The sequence below is a fragment of the Labeo rohita genome, chromosome 16 (genome assembly GCF_022985175.1).
Source record: "Labeo rohita strain BAU-BD-2019 chromosome 16, IGBB_LRoh.1.0, whole genome shotgun sequence".
Classification (NCBI taxonomy): Eukaryota; Metazoa; Chordata; class Actinopteri; order Cypriniformes; family Cyprinidae; genus Labeo; species Labeo rohita.
The window spans coordinates 12231275-12253039 of record NC_066884.1 but is presented as its reverse complement, the minus strand read 5'-3'; the positions used below and the strand labels follow the sequence as shown (position 1 = coordinate 12253039).

Sequence of the window (21765 nt, the reverse complement as noted above, 5' to 3'; positions counted from 1 at the left end):
CAACCATAAGATGAATTATTCTGTTGTGTTGTTGTTCTCCTGCTGGAAAATCCAGTTTAAGAAGGTAGTGCACTTCGGAACAGAATAACTGGTTTCTATATGGTCTAGTTCTAGTTCTAGAACCATATGGTTCTATATGGTTGGGCTAGTCTACAATGACAATTACAGTAGCTAGTCTAAAATTATCATTATCAGTATGTCATTAGATGATTCTAAGATGGTTATTATTTTGTAAAGAAAAAAAGATCATTAGCAAGTCTAATGATTAGTTGGTCATGAAGTCACTGTTTGGTCCAAGTTGCTCATTACCTAGCCTAATGATTATTTGGTCATCAGTAATGGTCACTGATTGGTCTAGATGGTAATTAGCTTGTCCAAAATGGTTATTAGCTATTAGCAAAAATTATAATTACCTAGTCTAAGACTTGTTAACTGAGTCAATTACAGTATCTAGTCTAAAATTATCAGTAGCTAATTTAGACTGGTCATTAGATTATTCCAAGATGGTTACTGTTTTCTTAAAAAAAAAAAAAAAAAAAAAAAAGATCATTAGCTAGTCTAATGATTAGTTAGTCATGAACTAGTACAAAAGGGTCACTGATTGGTCCAAGATGGTCATTAGCTTGTCCGAAATGGTTATTAGCTATGATAGATAACCATTAGCTTGTTAAATATACAGAAAACCTTTGACCATTAGCTAGTCCACGATGGACATTAGTTAGTCAAAAATTATAATTAACTAGTCTAAGATGGTCTTGAGCTAGTACAAAATGTTTCAAACTGATCATTAGGTAGTCTAAACTGGCCACTTACAATAGCTAGTCTAAAAATGATCATTAGCTAGTTAAAGTTGGTCATTACCTAGCGCTAGATGGTTATTTTGCAAAAACAAAAAATATCACTACTGTAGCTAGTCTAATGATTAGTTGGTCATGAACTAGTTGGTCATGAGCTAGTACAAAATGGTCATTGATTAGACCAAGATAGTGATTAGTTATAGTATATGACCATTAGCTTGTCAAAGCTTAACACAACCTTTGACCTGGTCAAAAATTATAATTAACTAGTCTAAGACGGTCTTTAGCTAGTATAAAATGGCCATTGTTTCAAACTGATCAATAACTAGTCTAAACTTGCCACTTACAATAGCTAGTCTAAAATGATCATTAGCTAGTTAAAGCTGGTCATTAGCTAGTCCTAGATGGTTATTTTGTAAAAACAAAAAATATCATTACTGTAGCTTGTCTAACGATTTGTTGGTCCTGAACTAGTTGGTCATGAGCTGGTACAAGATGGTCATCAGTTATAGCAGATGACTATTAGCTTGTCAAAGCTTAAGACAACCTTTGACCATTAGCTAATCCAAGATTGCCATTAGCTGGTTAAAAATTATAACTAACTAGTCTAAGATGGTCTTGAGCTAGTACAAAATGGTTATTGTTTTAAACTGATCATTAGCTAGTCTGAACTGGCCATTGGCTATTCTACAATGACAATTAAAGTAGCTAGCCTAAATTAGCTAGTTTAGGCTGGTCATAATATTAATTCACTAGCCAGTCATTAGCTAGGTCATGAACTAATACAAAATGGTCACTGATTGGTCCAAGATGCTCATTAATTAGTCCAAGACAATCATTAACTATAGTAGATGACCATTAGCTAGAACATCTTTGACCATTACAGTAGCTATTCAAAGATTTTGCAATACTGCATTACTTGCATTACTTTATTGGTCAAAAAGTCATCTGATTAACGTAACTCAAGTCTGCGTTACCCCCAACAGCAGATGATCATTAGCTTGTCAAAGCTAAAGACAACCCTTGATCATGAGCTAGTCCAAGATGGTCATTAGCTAGTCCAAGATGATCATTAATTATACTAGATGACTATTAGCTAGTCAAAGCTGATGAACATCTTTGACCATTACAGTAGCTATTCAGAGATTATGCATTACTGCATTACTTGCATTACTTTATTGGTTAATAAATCATCTGATTACGTAACTCAAGTTTGTGTTACCCCCAACAGTAGATGATCATTAGCTTGTCTAAGATTGTCTTGTGTAAATACAAAATGGTCATCCGCTGGTCTAAGAAGATGGTCATGCGCTAGTACAAAACAGCCATTAGTTGGTTCAGGTTGGTCATTAACTGGTGCTAGCAGACCATCTTTGCCTAGCAGCAAACCAGCTAATGAACAGCTAGTAATGCGCTACCAAATTCTAAGATTACACTTTCATTTTTACAACAACAACACACATCGTTGGAGCTCAGGAAGAAAACGATGTTTGTAACTCAACCAGCGTATTTCCTGTCACCTTGAGTACTTACTAATTACTCTAATATTTCTACGGTGGAACAACTTGTCATGCTGATGAGACACTAAATGTCAGATGCATGTGTGCACATGCCCATAGACAGAGATAAAGGACAATGTGTTCATACACTTTATGTGCTGCCTTCAAACCTAATGCTGTGGCCAGTGAGGCAGGACACTGAATTACTGGCTTTGAATGCATTAGGCAGCATCTACGCCACGCTCAGCCACGAACAGCTCCAGCACCCCCCCAGGCACTCTCCTCAACCCCTGATTAAAAACCAACCTCTGAGCAGTAAAACACCATCATTTCCACAGCCGAAAAAGAAGCCAAGTCAGCAGGTCTCATAATATATGCCCTACTCAACACCTGCAGCAAAAATAAACCCAAACCGCTTATGGAGGTCTGACGTCCATTGAATCTCTCTAAAGCCAAATAAATAATCTAAGACCGTGGCTTGGCCACCGTATATGATATCACACATAATAAGAAGCCGTCTTTAGTAAATTCTATAAAGAGAACTGCCAACATTTCCTACAAAGGAGAGAAAGCATGACACTGAATAAGATAATCAGTTTAACATTTTTAAACACTGAACTTTTTATATTACATTCACGCTGCGTGTCGTGTCACAGGCTAATTCGTGTCACGCAGCTAGACGGAGTTTAAATTGGCCCGGAAAGACGTGGGCAGCTCTTTATGTGACTAGCTTTTCACAGCGCTAGTCTAATGCCACATCTGAAATGGCTTTAAGTGCAGCTCTGAATTACCCGTGAAAGATAACATGTCAGTGACATAGAAAGAGAGAGCGGGCGAAAGGGTAAAAAGAGAGCAAACACAAGCACAATCAGGGGGTTGTCCCAGAGCCCCATGCTGCTTAGCATAACAGCTAAGCAAGCATGACAACATAAACACAACCAGCCGTTTTGCCTGTGGGTTAAGCTTCGCGCTGGAGCAGAACCCTTAGACGCATTATGCCATTATTCCATCTCCTTTCTACATCCTCCATCTTAACGTCACAGTCCTGTTCATTCAATGAGCCATCAAAAGATAACCTGCTCGCGAGTGGCTGTCGCTTGACATGGTCAAGGTGACCACCACTACGGGCTATTTGAAGGCTACGGTCGTAACTTCACTCTCAATTATGCTGTTAAACAGACCTCTTTACTCTGAAAGGTCTTGCCTGCTAGCCACAAAACAACGTTAATTACAGGGAGGCTGTCGCTAGAGGGGGGCTAACATTAGCATAGTACACGTGCGAATATGCAGTCGCCTTGCTTAATGTCAAGTCCCTGTGGGTGTTTTCTGCTGTAACTTCAAACAAAGAAAAATTAATCCCACCTAAAGAACATGTTCAGGCTTTAAAATGGTCGTCTGCTGCATTAGATTGGGACGGATATGAGAAAATACATGTTATTGTTAACTAAAACTAGCTTATGACTAATACTATTGAAAATCATTTTCCCATTTTCCACAAGTTGATATGATTCTTTAGGGTCTTAATGAAAAGTCTATAACATACTTTGGTTAAAGGAGAAGTTCACTTCCAGAACAACAGTTTACAGATAATATACTCACTCCCTTGTCATCCAAGGTGTTCATGTCTTTCTTTCTTCAGTCATAAAGAAATTGTGTTTTTTGAGGAAAACATCTCAGGATTTTCAACTTCCAAAATGCAGTTTAAATACGGCTTCAAACAATCCCAAATGCGGTTGTAAACGATCCAAACCGAGGAAGAGGGGTCTTATTTAGCGAAATGATCAGTTATTTTCATTTAAAAAAAATACAATTTAAATACTTTTAAATCTCAAATGCTCATCTTGTCTTGCTCTCCCTGAACTCTGTGTATTCTGGCTCAAGACAGTTAGGATATGTCAAAAAACCCCAATCTTATTTTCTCCCTCATCTTCAAAAATAATTTCAAAATCATCCTACATTGCTGCAGAAGTTCTGACCCAGTTTTTGCAAAGTGAACATGCAAAGAAGATCAAAAGAGGATCAAAAAAGGTAAAACAGCGATATAGGACGATGAAGTTGAGGGAGAAAATACGATCAGCTTTTTTTGACATACCCTAACTGTCTTGAGCCAGAATACACAGAGTTCAGGGAGAGCAAGACAAGATGAGCATTTGACATTAAAAAATATATAAATTGTATTATTTTTATGAAATTAACCGATCGTTTCACTAGACATGAACCTTCTTCCTTGGCTGGGATCGTTTGAAGCCACATTTAAACTGCATTTTGGAAGTTTAAACTCAGGGCACCATATCAGTCCATTATATGGAGAAAAATCCTGAAATGTTTTTCTCAAAAAACAATTTCTTTACGACTGAAGAAAGAAAAACATGAACATCTTGGATGACAAGGGGGTGAGTACATTATCTGTAAATTGTTGTTCTGGAAGTGGACCTCTTTTTTAAAATGTCTCAGTGGTAGTGTAAAACAACACCCTTTTTACCTTGCCAAAATCAGCTCTGCACACAGCAACCTGTTTTGTTGCATGTCTCTTAAAATGCTAATGAGCTCTGCTCACCCCGCCCCTCTCTTCTGTGGGCTGACGAGCCATTCTGTTTACCTTAGCCACATTTAGCCGCAAAACTTGCTAACTAGCACATTAATAAGAAAGGCGTAAAAAAAAACCCTTATACAAGAATGATTTGCATGAACATAGACACATTCATGTAGATCGGGAGGCGCATTCCCTTCAAAAGCGAAAGTAATCCACTGCGTCTTCAGCGGCTTAGTTGTCGGGAGTAAATGACAATGCTATGTTCATTATTACATTCAACAACAGACTTACAGCACACAGCCAAGAATCAGAGAATGGCCTGATTTGAAAAAGGGGATATTATTTATAGAGATTTAAAAAAAAAAAAAAAAAAACACTAAGTGGATTTGTATTATTACAGGGTGGCTGAAACACATTTATTGTCAAACAACATGTAAAAATGAATTTTGCATCTGATGACCCCTTTAATGGTTAAAGTCATATTTAGCTAAATAGAAAAACAATAATTAAAATGCCAAATACACAGAACAGAAAAACAGAAATTAAAGTGAAAACTGAATGAAATAAAATCTATTTCAAAATATTAACACATAACACACTGGTTTGCAATCCCAGCAGCAACAAATCCTGTTTATAAGACTGTGACCTTATTTGACTAACGAACAATGGGTGCCCTCATTCATAGTAAGTAAACACAGCTAAGCATCATTAACAATGTTTATTCACTAAACGCTAGCTCTGAATTTATATTTTAACATGCTGAGGCAGATAAAACAGCTTGCTAGATTCTTTTTTTGCTTTATACTGTTCTAATTGGACAAATTACAGATAATTTGTTATATTGTGATTATCTAAATTACATTTTAATGGTTGCTTGAGGACGAAGAGGCCCTCAGACTAAATGCTTTAATATATAAATCATGTCATGCTATTGTGCTTCCAGACTTTACAAGATCTTTCCATACTTAACAGCGGTGGAGCCGTTCTGATTGACAGCTGGTCCACCCTATTAAAAAAAGTTAAATAACTGTTTTCTATTTTAATATATTTTAAAATGTAATTAATTCTTGTGATGGCAAAGCTTAATTTTCAGCAGCAAAAACAGAAATCCGAAATGTCTTTACTTTTGATCATTTTAATGCATCTTTGCTGAATAAAAGTATTAATTTCCTTCAAAAAAACCCCACAAAAATAGTAATGTATATAGTTTCAACAATGTATTTTTATTTTTAAAAAATCGGTCAAGCCTACCTCCAAGTTGGTTTTGCGGTCTATGCAAAGCTGTCCTGCATCTGTAAACGAATCTGCTCAGATGTCCAGAGTCACATCCGCTATTTCTAAGATAACGGATCCACGCTGTGCGGTTTTGTCTTACATTAGGAGTAAATATTCACCTCAGTTGCAAAAACAAGTAAGACACAAACAACATGTATCACAGCGGGGAAAGTTGCTGGCGCTTTGATTCATTTAATATTAGCCTGACTATCAACAATCTTGGGAACCAAACAACTGAGTTCTCTGCAGAATATAAAGATGACATAAAAAAGAAAAATAGTATTTGATCTGGGCTGCAGGATCCTTCAGATTCAACACACTAAACAACCACATATTTAAAGCTAGACAAAGAACTGTGCACTGCTAATAACACAATACACAATGGTAGTTTGCAAAAACGTATTCATGCTACAGTGCATGCTGGAAATTGTAGTTCTGTCTCAAGCACTGCAGACAAATACTACTCATTAAGGAAAATTTACAACTTAATTGTGAAGTTACTACACAGGTAATTGTGCAGCTATAGATTAAGCAGCGTAAAATAAGCATGTACAACCTCGTAAACACTAAGGAAATTGGTACTATACTTTCCGACATCCCATAAATATGTAATAAACTGAATTTGGAGTATAAACCCACCCATTTTTACAGGGGGTGGATCTAAAATGCAGACATTTAATTTTATGAGCTTCTCACAGGGGATCTTTAAATTCTTAATGTCACCTCATTTGACATGAGCTCCTCCTAAATAAATAGCATCTCTGCCTTTCATTGGATGTGAAAATGCCTTTATTTTATCCCCGTGTTACACAATCCATCTTGCTATTTATTTATTGTCTTTGATTGTAAATATGAACTCTTGTGAATGAGTAGCGGTCCGAGCCTGGCTTTGTGGTTTATGCTATCTGCCTGCTATTACAATTGGATTTAGTCTGCCCTGTTAGATTTACACAGCAATTCATTTCCCCATTTCACCTTCCATCCCAGTGGTGTGTCTGAAAATTTACACACGCATAATTTTAACTCCGCCTCACCAAATCGCTCACAGGACAAGCATGATGAACACATGTTTATAATTCACCTTTTCTTTAAAATAAATATATAAGTAAATCAACAGCTCAGAAATAAAAATCATCAGACCAGTCATCCTTCAAATACAGCATCCGTTTCCACCGCTGTGCTTTAGCTAGACACAAAAAATAATTTGCAATAATGGAAAGGTGGTAAAGTGTTAAAATAATTTGCATGCTCAGAGGTATTTTAAGTTAAAATGTCTATAAACATTTTAGTGATGGCCAATGTGCACAAATTTATATAAATATACAAAAATAAATAAATTTACATATTTCTGAATACTGAAAAGTGTTTTGTGAGTTTCGGCAGGACACTTCAGCCAGTATTTCAATGAATTTCTATTCAGTCAGCTTTCGGCCATCTAATACAGCAATATGAGTCCCATATCTATTTTACTACCATACTCATCAAGCTTTGATCTCATGTGCACTTTGATGATGGAATTTCAATCATATGGATGGAGGGGTTTTTGTTTGGGACCTTTGTCAAGAGCCGATTCCATTACGAGGTGCTAAACGTATAACTTGAGACTCTGGGTTGAGACACTTATAAAAGAGAGACACTTCTCAGATCAGATGAAAGTTCAAAGAGAAGCGGAGGATCATTGTATTAATCCAAGAGTTTCTGAAAAATTGAACACGAGAGAGGCATGATTAATCAATTCTGTGCACTGAGTTGAGTGCTACGGGTGAGTTTGATTTCAGATGAGATGGTGCCTATATATATATACACACCTGCAGACCTGCCAAATACTTTCATGCTTTCTTTCTGCACAAAAACTAAAGGGTTCTGAAAATGAAATTTCAGGACAAATGTACTTTTCAGAGAGTACTGAATAAATATTTGAGGGATTTTTTTATATCTCACTGACACTGAGGTATAAACTATCATTCAAACATTTTGGAATGGTAAGGTTTTATTTATTTATTTAAATAATAATGATTATTTATCAAGTATGGGTTTGCAAATTAATCAAAAGTAAATGACAATTTACACTGCCCTCCAAAAGTTTGGAAACACACTAGAAAAGTGGGGTTTTGGACAATATTGGCATGAACCTTTTTTAATTTGTGATAATTTTGCACTGATAAGGAACAACACAAACTACGAAAACATATTTTGTTACATAAACAGTTTATACATAGAAAAAACTTACATTTTTGATTACAGATCTGCATAATCTGGGCCTAAATTAATTGCATTCTAAACTTAATTGGCAATCAATTGTTGAAGCTATTAAGATGTACTGACCCAAAAAAAATTTAAAAACCTGGGCCAACTTTAAACCAGTAACCAGGCATCACAGCTGGCAAAGGGGCATGTCTGACTTTGACATGTATATATTGCCATTATTTTGTAATCAAAATGAAAATTATTATTGCTGGTCTTCAATGACAATGTCAAGTTACTTTAATATATTTGCACCAAAAAATGATAAGGATTTATGCTGATATCGTCCAAAACCACACTTTGCCAGGGGTGTTTCCGAACTTTTGGAGGGCAGTGTATATTGTTACAAAATACTTCTATTTCAAGTAAATGTTTTTTTGAACATCCTATTCATTACACAATCCTGGAAAAGTATCACGGTCTCCAGAAAAATATTAAGCAGCACAACTGTTTTCAATATTTAGAATAGTACACTGTAAAAATGTTCTCCAGTTTCAACTTAAAAACTTAAGTTCAGCAGCTGCCTTAAAATTTTAAGTTAAATCAACCTAAAGTAATTTCAACTCACTACAGTAAAATAGGTTTAAATGACTTGTACTTTTAAGTTGACTTAACTTACAATTTTAAGGCAGCTGCTAAACTTAAGTTTTTAAGTTGAAACCGGTAAAAACTTTTTACAGTGTAGGAAATATTTCTTGAGCACCAAATCAGCATATTAAAATAATTTTTGAAGGATCATGTGACACTGATGACTGGAGTAATGATGCTGAAATTTCAGCTTTGCTATCACAGGATTAAATTTAGTATATTAGTAAATTTAGTATTCATATACAACTATATGTAATAATATTCCAGAAGCCTACACAAATTCTTTGTTTTTTCAGCATTTTTGTGTATTTGAACCCTTTCCAACAATGACTGTATGATTTTGAGATCCATCTTTTCACCTTGAGGACAACTGAGGGACTCATATGCAACTATTACAACTATTCAAATGCTTACTGATTCCTCAAAAGGAAACACGATGCATTAAGAGCCGGGGCGTGAAAACTTTTGAACACAATGAAGATGTGTACATTTTTCTTATTTTACCTAAATATCATATTTCTTTTTCATTTAGTACTGCCCTTAGGAAGCTAAAGAAGACATGTTTCCCAAAAAGACAAAGATCAAAAGATCAGTTAAATTTACCCTGATATTTAAATTCAAAAAGTTTTCACCCCCCGGCTCTTAATGCATTGTGTGTCCTTTTGGAGCATCATTGAGCGTTTGAAGCTTCTGTAATAGTTGCATATGAGTCCCTCAGTTGTTCTCAGTGTGAAAAGATGGATCTCAAAATCACAGTCAATGTTAGAAAGGATTCAAATACCAAAAAACAAAAATGCTGAAAAAACAAAGAATTTGTGGGAAATGAACTATCACTAAACAACAACACATCTGTGGATCATCCAGGTAACAACAAAAGACTAAGAATCAAGTGTATGTAAACTTTTGAACAGGGTCATTTTTATAAATTTTGCTAGATGAGACCGTTTTTCCTTGACTGGGATCGTGTAGAGCCCTTTATAGCTGCACCTTCAAACCGTTGGCCACCATTGCAGTCCACTATGGAGAAAAATCCTCGAAAACCTTAATTTCTTTTCGACTAAAGAAAGAAAGACATGAACATCTTGGATAACTTAGTGGTGAGCAAATTCTCAGGGTTTTTTTTTTTATCTGGAAGTGAACTAATCATTTAATAAACTCTAGCTTCAAGACATCCCTCCAAAACAGACCTGCTCATAAACAAGTCCAAACATAAACACGCCGCCTAATTCAAAATAATTGCAGCGCACCACAAACTCCATTCCATCCGTATGTGTCGAGAGGCAGTTTTGAGAGTCCCGGAGCAGGAGTCGGTGATTGAGAGACGGTGGATGGAGGCAGGCAGCTCTGGGCTTCAGGAAACTTTATTAGATCATTGAGGGAAGCCAGCCAGGTCTGATAATGACCCTACAACTCCACCAGATGTGTCTCCCCACCAACTTCCTCTGTCAGGGGCCCCTGTGGTCTCTCATATCAGTGATGAATAAGGCCTGGGCATCAGAGTGTGGATAATGTGCAGATGGGACACGAGCCTGCTGTTTGAGAAAGGTGAAGGGCGGCTGGTAATAAAGACCTACAGGTCTCTGATCAGCGCCGTGAGCCTCGGTGCCTCTCTGACTAAAGAGGGACGTAATAAGATACAACATGCCCAGAGAATTGCCTGGCTTTAGCGCTAATATCTGTGGGAACCTCCTTCCAGTGAGGAGATTACAGCAGATCTCTGTCGGACCCAGAGGTCTGGCTTAAGATGAGAAAGGACCAATTAGGTTATCTGAAGTGCTGCAGGTTTCTCTGCCTCCCGCGTTGACCGAAGGGTCTTGCTATTTCTAACCCATCCGCTGGATCCAAAAATGTAGAGCGCAGGTCTCACCTCACACATCACAACACACCACCAGCCATTTCGCATGGATAAAGATGTAGACTGCAGTGTGACTACTTCTTACTAACGATAAGAAATAACCTCCTTGCAAATGACTGTTAACCGCTTGACCTTAAAAGTATGGGTCTCTACTCTATTTTTCCTCTCTAGAATAAATACTTGCCAAACGGCTTGGTGAGTAAAAAAATTGAATCAAATCAACGACATACCGATATAGTCTATGAAAGGCGTCATCTGAGAACTTTTCCCTGAGTGGAAAATGTACCATCATAAGTTTATCTAGGGTTTCCACGATTCCAGGACTCAATTTGCAAACATATATGTACATTTATGCATTTCGCAGACTCTTATTTAAAGCAATTAAGCAACATACGTGAAATATGAGAAACAAAACCACAATTTCAAAGTACTGTGACAGTTGTGAGTAAGCCTACATGATTCAGGGAATGAAATCTAACTGTGTTCAATCATTCATTCATTCATGTATGTATGCAAGTATTTATTTATTTATTTATTCATTCAGTTTTATGTTTTTATTTTTTAATTTAATTTAAATGTATTTTATTTTATTTATTATTTGGATAAAAATTGCACCTCAGATTTTAAGTGCGATTTTACAAGTAGGGGAAAAAACAGGTTTTATGATTATATATCAATATGACTAGAGAAAAAAAAAAGAAGAAGAACTGCTATTATTATTGTGGTTTATAATTATATATCAATTTGACTAAAAAAAAAAAAAGAAGAATAACTGCTATTTTTATTATTTTAACATTGAATATTTAACTGTAAAATAAAAAAAAGAAAAATATTTTTTTTTACAGCACAGCTGTCTTAGTTTCTTAATTTTCACATTATACAATAAACCATAGGGCTTTTGTTATTATTATTATTATTATTATTATTATTATTAATTTCCACAAGGAAAACTTCAAAGCTTTTTGTTGACAAGAGTCAATTATATTATTTTATTTATATATTTATTTAAATTGCAGCATTTGTGATTTAATAACACAATAACACATTTTTTTTGTTAAAATAACTATAATGTTTATAAATATTATCCCTTCGTGGGGTAATAGAACATGTTTTTGACAAAAATAAATAAATAAATACACAAATAAATAAATAAAATTAAATAAAATCTATACAATATTAAACTGTAATCGATTGTTGCCAACAATATAAAATATGCTGTTTTTTTTTCTATTGTTGACAACAATTGATTTTATTCTCCTGTTAAACTGATTAAATATTTAAATGATAAATTATAATAATTTTAACAATTATAAATAGCATCCATATTTGGTTATTAGGACATGTTATTTGGCAAAACTAAAATAACATTGTATTATATTTAAAATGTACAATTATTAAAAGTAAATTTTAACATTTTAAATATTATGAAAAACAAATCTATCTATCTATCTATCTATCTATCTATCTATATATATATATATATGCATTTTATATATATATATATATATATATATATATATATATATATATATATATATATATATATATATATATATTTTTTTTTTTTTTTTTTGCATTCATATTTTTTTCATATTTTTGTGTCACTCCCACCTGTCACAAAAATGTTATGTGCAAATGTAATTTTGTTCCCTGTACGCATCCAAAACCCCTCTGCACCTCTCCTAAACCACTTCCTCAGCTATAAAATCTGAATTTGTCTCCTGACAGAGAGATACGGGTTATCACTGCATAACTTTACCGCTTTATCCTCACACAGGGACCGGACTTACACCCGTCCCCTTGTAAATAGTCTTATCTTCTAAGCAAAAGTTAAATCAGCGCCGTGCTCTGAATTAAGAAGGGCGCCATGACAGGATCGCTGCAACGTAAAGAACTGAGAAAATACAACTGGGCCTTGTTTAGCAGAGCACAATGTTTGCATACGGAGACAGAGACAACATGAAAGGATCCATTTCGCCACTCAGTGCCATGGCAGTGACCTAGTTTCCCAAATCCAAGGCGATCAAAATCTGCCGGTTAAAATGTCTGTGTGGGGTTCTCCATTTAAAAATACATGGTAAACTCCCACCGCAGGGTGAACGTGCGATGTCAGTGTCTGTTTACGTTCACACCGTCAAACACTTCCTGCTGTGTTTTCAAGGTGTGACATCATTCTCACCTACTTAAACTTTGCATGCCTAGACTCATCTGCTGCCCTCAGAGAAGAGTGAATGTCACGCGACAGACAGTCCGCTTTAATTAAACCCAGAGGGAAATGTATTAATTACTGCACAGCGCCTATGACTGCGGGTGAGGTGTCTTGGGTCTGCATATGATTAGAATGTTGATTATGATGTACTGTGGAGGATTCCATCACTGTCTTAATGACTCATTCATATATTTAACACAACTTGATCATAGTTTTGCCTTAATGGCTTTGGTACTATTCTCACTATTTAAAAAGTACTACGATTTTAGTTCAAAACCTCAAACCGATTTGTTCTATTCATTTAAAACTTGCTACTGTGCCTCCATTAGCATAGAACGTTCCTTTCACACAACAATTCTCAATTCAGAAGATTATTGTTAAGGGTAATGAGAACATTTGATTTAATCACTGAAAAATTCAGCTAATTAGAATCAAATTACCTTTGAGTACTTTAGAAGTACTGGATGTAGAAATCACAACAGGTAATATCAAACAAATGTTGTGTAATTATTATATATATTGTAATTATTAATTATATATATATATATATATATATATATATATATATATATATATATATAAATAAATAATTCTAAAAGAAAATATAATTAAATACTATTATATACATAGAATAATTAATATATTATTGTATACTATTATAGAAATATAAAAAATACAAATAATATTTAAAAACATACATATAATAAAAGTACAATATTTTATATATATATATATATATATATATATATATAAACAGAAAAGTAATAAAAAATTAGACTATTTTTACATTAATTTCACTTTCATATAATAATTATGATCTTTCTATATATATATATATATATATATATATATATATAGACTTTAATTAATAAAAAAATAACATATATTATATATCTAACATTATATCATATTATATATATATATATATAAATTATAAACTAGAATTATATATAGAAATTCTAGAAGAGTGTATCATTGAATTCTATTATATGAATATATTACAGAGAAATACAAAAAATACATAAAAATGATATTTAAAAAAAATAAACACTACTTTTTATTTTCATAAACATAATATATATATATATATATATATATATATATATTAAATTAAAATAAAACTAAAAAAAACTTGTATAATATAAAAAAAAGGTATAATATTTTTTATTTTCATGAAAAAATCTCAATCTTGAACTTCGTTTTGATTACAGTAGATGAAGAGAAAAAGGTACTTTGTAATTATGCGTGACAATTAAGCATTATTTTATTATCTCTTGATTTTATTTTTTAAAATGTTCTGAAAATGTACCACTTTATTAAGAAAATAGTACCAAAGGAAATGAAAAAAATATTTTATATTATATAATATTTAGAAAAATTATATGATTTATTTTATATGATATTATATTTTTTATATTACACAATATTATTATCTTACTGCTACATTTGTGGACGTGTACTCGTGAAGATTAAGGCCAGTCTCTGTAAATTCCTATTCCTCTGGTAGTCTTTGACCTTCCATTCAAACTAGTGTAGATTATAGTGCTTGGCTCACATTCCCCGTGAGATATGCTTTTCACAAGCCTCTCTATCCAGGTCCCCTGTTTTTCACTTCATCGCTGAGAACCTTACCAAGTTTTTATCTGTTTCATTGTGTCATCGGCATCCTATCTGTCCTCGCATCGAAGTCCTTGCGATCCATCTGTCTCTTTTACTGACTTAGCACCGGTGCCCGCCTAATCCAATTACTAGTTCTGCACCTTCTTGCCTCCCTCTGCTTGTTTTGATCTAGTTTCAACAATGGCTCTCAATAAAAGCCCCTTCCCAGCAGGCCGTGCACATCGCTCTGACACTTCCCGTTCGGGATGGGCTACATTTCAAAGAACTCATTGATTGTCGAGATTGATTCGTTTCAGGCGGGGCCAAACTCCTAATCACTTCTGTTTCGTCGCTTGACACGGACAGAATAAGACATCGGGAGACGTGACCTGCTGATGCACGCTTATAGATCAGAGTCTTTGCCTTTCTTATTGCGCCTGCTTGTTTTGACTGGACAACACTGATTTGCATGTGACCATACGTAGTGATTGCATCCGTGCCATCGACAAAATAGGAATATTGGCTACATGTTCCCGTACCTCCTGATTTGAGGATATCAACACATTTTACATATGAAATGTTCTCCAAATTTGTATATAACTACAAATAACACAACAAAAAAATGCATGTTGTGACGCAGACTGTCAATCCAGCTGCCAGAAGGAAGGCATCCAAAATCGACAGGTTTTACTATTGTTATAATTTTTTTTAAATAATAATAATAATAATAATATTTATTATAATTAATAATAAAATAATAATACATACAGAAATAACATTTTAATATTTTCATTTTTAATATGCCTCATTTATTCTAAGAATAATAATATTGACAAGGCTGTCAAAAGATGTTACAAAATTAATTGGCAAAGTGTGCACAGTTAGTATGTAATAATAATGTGTGATTTAAAAAAAACCTATTATATATATTTTTTTAATTAAATGAATACATTTTAATAAATAAAATACATTTTATTAAAATAAAACAATGAAAATGAATAATAATAATATAATAAATTATTATTGATAATAATATGATAATAATACATATAGAATATTAAATATTGAAATAACATTTTAATACTTTTATTTTAATAATTTTAATAACATAAATGCCTCATTTATTTAACAAATATAATAATATTGACAAGGCTGATAGATGTTGTAATATTAATTGGCAAAGTGTGCACAGTTATTATTATTATTAATAATAATAATAATAATAATAATAACAATAACAACAACAATAATAAAATAGAACACATTTTAATACAATAAATTATTAGAACAAAAACTTATAATAATAATAATAATAATAATAATAATAATAATAATAATAATATGTTATTTTAAAAATGATCATATATATTTTTTTATAAAATGAATTTTAATAAATAAAATACATTAATACAATAAAATATTATACATATAATAAAAATGAATAATAATAATAATAATAATAATATAAATTATTATTGATATATATTATTATTGATAGTAATTATAATTTCAATAACATAAATGCCTAATTTATTTAACAAATATAATTATATTGACAAGGCAGATAAATGTTGCAATATTAATTGGCAAAGTGTTCACAGTTTTTTAAAAAAATTAAATAAATATTATAATAAAAATTATTAAGAATACTAACAAATTAATATTGTAAATAATATGATGATAATGCATGTAGAATATTAAATGCTGAAATAAACAACACAATAACATAAATGCCTCATTTATTCAATAAATAGTATAATAATTTTGACAATTTTTCATTTCACTTTTAAACAATAAGTAAACATAATATTTAAAACCTTTTTTGTTGTACCTTTTTTATTTTATTTATTATATTTTTTATTTTGTTTTATTTTCTTTGTGATTTTGTGTTGAAAATAAGCATTAAAAAATGCATTTTTTAAAAGCTGTTTTTTTGAGTTTTGAAAATGTTCAAATTTATTGCACATAGTACCAAAGCAAAAAATTAAAATAGAAAAAAAAGACCTGTTGATTGTGTAATTGTTTTACATTTTACTTTATTTTTTAATAATAATAAATAATAATAACAATGGGATATTAAATAATGTCTGTAGATTTTGCTGAAATACAAACACATGAGCTGATTTCAACACATCTTACACTTTTCCAACTTTTTCCAAATAAAAACTCTGTCCCAAATTTTTAACAAAACTACCAATAAAACAAGAAAAAAATAAACAGCATGCTGCGATGTGGGCCGTCCTTCTAGCTGTCACTCTGATGAGGCCAGTAGGAGGCCATCCGAGATGGACGGGTCCGCGGTGTGAAACGGTTTGCGACACAGTGTGAAATAAACTGGCAGAATAAGAATGGGCAATGCCGGGCAGACTTACCGCGCAGGAGATCAGAGGTGGAGTGTGGCGAGGCATGAGCGCGGAACAGCTGCCAATCAAAGTCATCCTCCTCCCCTTGGCTAAACTCGCACAGGCTGGGGTCGGAGTCCTCATCAAACGTGCAGCCCGCTGCCGAGAGAAGCAAAACACGTTATCGGTCTTGATGCAACTCCACGACTTCCTCTCATTAAAAACCTTAAACGGCTTGGGATACGAGCTTCCTACTTAACCTGACAAGTCTCTGAGCATGAATTATTAAGAGCGTCTGGCCGTATATTTAAAAGCCTCCGGGGCAATAACATTTCATTTGGACAACATTTGATCCGCAATTTGTTGACACTAAAATGTGCATTACAATACGACTCCCCTATCCTCCGGGGAGGTTAATGTGGCTGCAGGCAGACGTACTAGGACCCCCTGGCCTGTCAGCCTAATTAGGCAGCCGTGTGTTATTTGGGGCTCTGTTTCATCATGCGAGCCCCTGTGATCTGATTTGTGTTTGTGCAGAGTGAGAGGTGCCAGACTGCACACCCACATATTTCCAACACCGGCTCTTTAGCCAGACAGCCATTCGCCAAAGCAATCATGCCTTCGTTCAACACACAGCGCTCTCTCACACAACATCTCCAAGGACACAGACATTTCCATCACCTCTAACGATCAATCATCAATACTGACTGAAAAAATTTACAACACAAACACTGTGATAGACCGATTTATCAGAGGCAACCAATTAAACTGTCGAAGATAACCATCTGCCTGCTTAATAGTTGCAAATATCCTGCCAGCCTTGTCAGTATTATTTATTATTAAATATTATTTTAGTAAAAGGATTTACTTATTTACATAGTACGTACAATTTGTATTTTATTAAATAACTTACTGATAATGATACTGACGATAATATTGACAAAGTTAAAAAATTATATAGTAATAATAATCATAATAATGAATAGTTGCAAAATCTACCATCAGCCTTGTCAATATAAATAAAACATTTTTTATAAAGGTATTCTAAGTTAGTTTTTACTTTGTATGCATTACTTTTTTAAATATAATTTACATAATATTACTACTACTACTACTACTACTACTACCAATAATAATTATAATAAATATTTATACTTTTAAATAATATTAAAACTTAAAAATGATATCATTAATAGACACATTATAATAATAATAACAAATAATGATATTTATATATTTTTAAAAATATTTACATTTTTAAATAATACTGACCAGCATAAAAAGCTATTATTAGTTGTTGCAGTTATTATTATCAGACACATATTATTATTATTATTATTATTAATTATTATTAATAATGAAGTTGCAAAATCTACCATCAGCCTTGTCAATATAAAGTAATATTTTTATAAAGGTATTCTAAATTAGTTTTTACTTTGTACTTTTTATTATTTTTCAAATGTAAATTTACATAATACTACTACTTCTACTAGTACTACTACTTCTAATAATAATAATAATAATAATAATAATAATTATGAACAATTGCAAAATCTAAATCAGCCTTATCAGTATAAATTATTACTAAACATTATTTTATAAAGGTATTCTAAATTAGTTTTTATTTTGTACTTTTATTTATTTTTTTATATAATTTGCATAATACTACTACTACTAGTAATAATAATAATAATAATAAATATATATCTTTTTAAAAAATATTTATATTTTTAAATAATATTGAACAATGTAAAAATGTTGTCATTAGTTGTTGCGATTATTATTAACAGACACATACTAATACTAATACTACTACTACTACTACTACTACTACTAATAATAATAATGAATAGTTGCAAAATCTACCATCAGCCTTGTCATTATAAATTAAATGTTTTTTTACAAAGGTATTCTAAGTTAGTTTTTACTTCGTACTTTTTATTTATAATTTTTTTAAATATAATTTACATTACATTACTTTTACTACTACTACTACTACTACTGCTACTAATAATAATAATAATAATTATTATTAAAAAAATATTTATACTAATATTAATTAAATAATATTGACAAACTTAAAAATGATACAATTAGTAGCTGCAATTATTATTAATGGACACATAATAATAATAATAATAATAATAATAATAATAATAATTCATATATTTATACATTTTTTAAATATTTATATTTTTAAATAATATTGAACAATGTAAAAAATGCTATCAGTTGTTGCAATTATTATTAACAGACATGTAATAATAGTAACAATAATAATAGTAACAATAATAATAATAATAATAATAATAATAATAATGAATACCTACTAAATCTACCATCAGCCTTGTCAATGTTAAATTTAAACATTTTTTAAAGGTATTCTAAATTAGTTTTTGTACTTTTTATTTATTTATAATTTAGAATAATGTATAATTATAATATACATTATATTATATTTAAATTAAATTAACATTAAATTTATTAAAATTAAAATAATTTTTATATAATTTGCATAATATTACTACTACTAATGATAATAATAAATAATAAATACTAATGCTTTCAAATAATATTGACAAGCTTACAAATGATATCAGTAGATGTTGCCATAGTAATTAGCAAAGCAGACATACTATTATTATTATTATTATTATTATCATTATTATTATTATTATTATTATTATTACTAAATTATTTCATATATTATAAATATATTACCCATGTCTCATAAATTGTACATTGGCCAATGCCCACTCTGCTCTTAAGAATCACCTGTGATTGAGAAACCCATATAATTTCCTACACAAGTCTCATTTCAAAAAATGTTCACAACAGTTCATGAAAGTTCACAAGCTTCCTGTTAGGCCTTGAACACAGGGTCAACTAATACTTTAATCTTTCTGTAACTATTCCAAACTATTATTCTAATCCACCAGGGACTTCTTAAACTTCCCAGCCTGCAACTAATTTCAGTTCCACATTACATTTAATACGCAGCACATTCGCGACCTCAGGGCAGCGGCTTAATGTGCCACCGTCTGCGCACCTCGCCACATCTGCTGTGGTCCCTCACATTAGCCGTGTAGGGTGAGAAAGAGCGGGCAGCGGTGGGCAGTCCACAAATCCCAGTCACGTGCTGCTGACTCGAGCCAACTCAAAGCAGACGGGGCAGAGGGGAGAGAAACCACGCTGGCAATGGCTTTGACAATAACTATGACATCAAGGTGACCCTCATAGCTGACTGCCTCATTACTGCCACCTCTGGGGCTGCCCTCACAATGGACAAATGAGGATAGCTTTACATCTGGCTAGTACAGCAAATTGGTCACTTGCATTTTTCATTTCACAAGCATCTGTGTTTGCATAATAGACAATGTTTCACTTTGTTTCAGTATCTATTTCATTGTAGCCAACACAGAGTTCTCTGTTCTTTGTTTCTTCATTCGGACAAATACAATCTGAGGTATATTAAAAAAATGACCTGGCCCTTCCAAGTTTTATAATGGCAGTGAATGGCTGTTGATTTTTTTTTTTTTTTTTTAAGTCCAATAAAGCACATCCATCCATCATAAAAAGTGCTCCACACAGCTCCAGGGGGTTAATAAAGACCTTCTGAAGCGAATCGATGCATTTAATGCAAGAAAAATATCCATATTTAAAACATTATAAACTGTAATCTCTAGCTTCCGCTAACTGTCGTACGCACTGTGGTACTTTTTTATAATGGATGGATGCACTTTATTGGACATCAAAATCTCAACACCCATTCAGTGCCATTATAAAGCTTGGAAGAGCCAGGACATTTCTTAATATAACTCCAATTGTATTCATCTGAAAGAAGAAAGTCATGTACACCTAGGATGTCTTGAAGGTGAATGAATCATGGGGAAATTTTCATTTATCTCTTTAAGACAAGATTCGAAAGAGTAATAAATTATAAATATTGTGAAATTATATTCACAACTGATGTGTAATTCTATATTAATGCACAAATGCACATACTGAACCAAAAAATAGCATAAATATTGTTTAACATATAGTTAAAGAACAGGTCATATGGTATTTTAAAGTGTCCTAATATTGTATTAAGAGTCCTGTACAATAGGTTTAAATGCGATGTCAAAAAACTATGTAATTTTCTCAGAATATACATTTTTACGAGTCATTTCTCAATATTTCAAAATGATTCTTTCGATCAGTTCTGAGCGTAAGGTCTGTAAACCCCTCCCTTCTGTAAGCCTACTCTGCTCTGATTGGTCAGCTGGCCAAGCCTGTTGTGATTGGTACAGAGCAGAGTACTCAAGCAAGTTAGCGAGTGCTACCATCTGTGTTGCCAAGTCCACGGTTGTTTTTGATGTTTTGAAGCAACCATAATAATGTCATATTTAGCCCCTGGAATGTGAATTTACCAGGGGAACCCTGACAAAAAACATGTATTTTACTCCCCGGAACGTGATTTTTAACAGGGCACCTCTTCGAAAGCAATTGTGCTAGTCTAGGGCAAGTTTTGCGTAGCAGTTGGGCAGGTTTTGTTGTGGAAACCTGGCAACTCTGGCTACCAAGAAAAGAAGATTAGAAGCCAACGAAGATAAAAGCCAAGATTAGAGAAGTTGGTAAAATGACGAACACAACAAAACGTTCAAATTGTATTGCTGTGGTATAGTGGAAAAAAATCAATCTGAACCACTGATTCTTCACATCATCATCTTTCGACAATGAAAACAAAAACAAGTACTCAGCATCTTCTCGACATGATGTAAACACACTGACTAGCAGGGTTGCCAGGTTTTCACAACAAAACCCACCTAACTGCCACTCAAA

At 32.6% G+C, this 21765-nt stretch overlaps 1 protein-coding gene across 14 annotated transcripts in view; it reads right to left on the bottom strand.

Annotated features, from left to right (window-relative positions):
• ptprub (protein tyrosine phosphatase receptor type Ub) overlaps positions 1–21765 on the bottom strand; it is a 288224-nt gene that overhangs the window by 183135 nt on the left and 83324 nt on the right. For all 14 annotated transcript variants that reach the window (XM_051132192.1, XM_051132194.1, XM_051132191.1 and 11 more), the window contains exon 2: positions 16972–17100. In XM_051132192.1, the coding sequence (XP_050988149.1) occupies positions 16972–17100 (129 nt within the window). The remainder of the gene's footprint in view (positions 1–16971; positions 17101–21765) is intronic.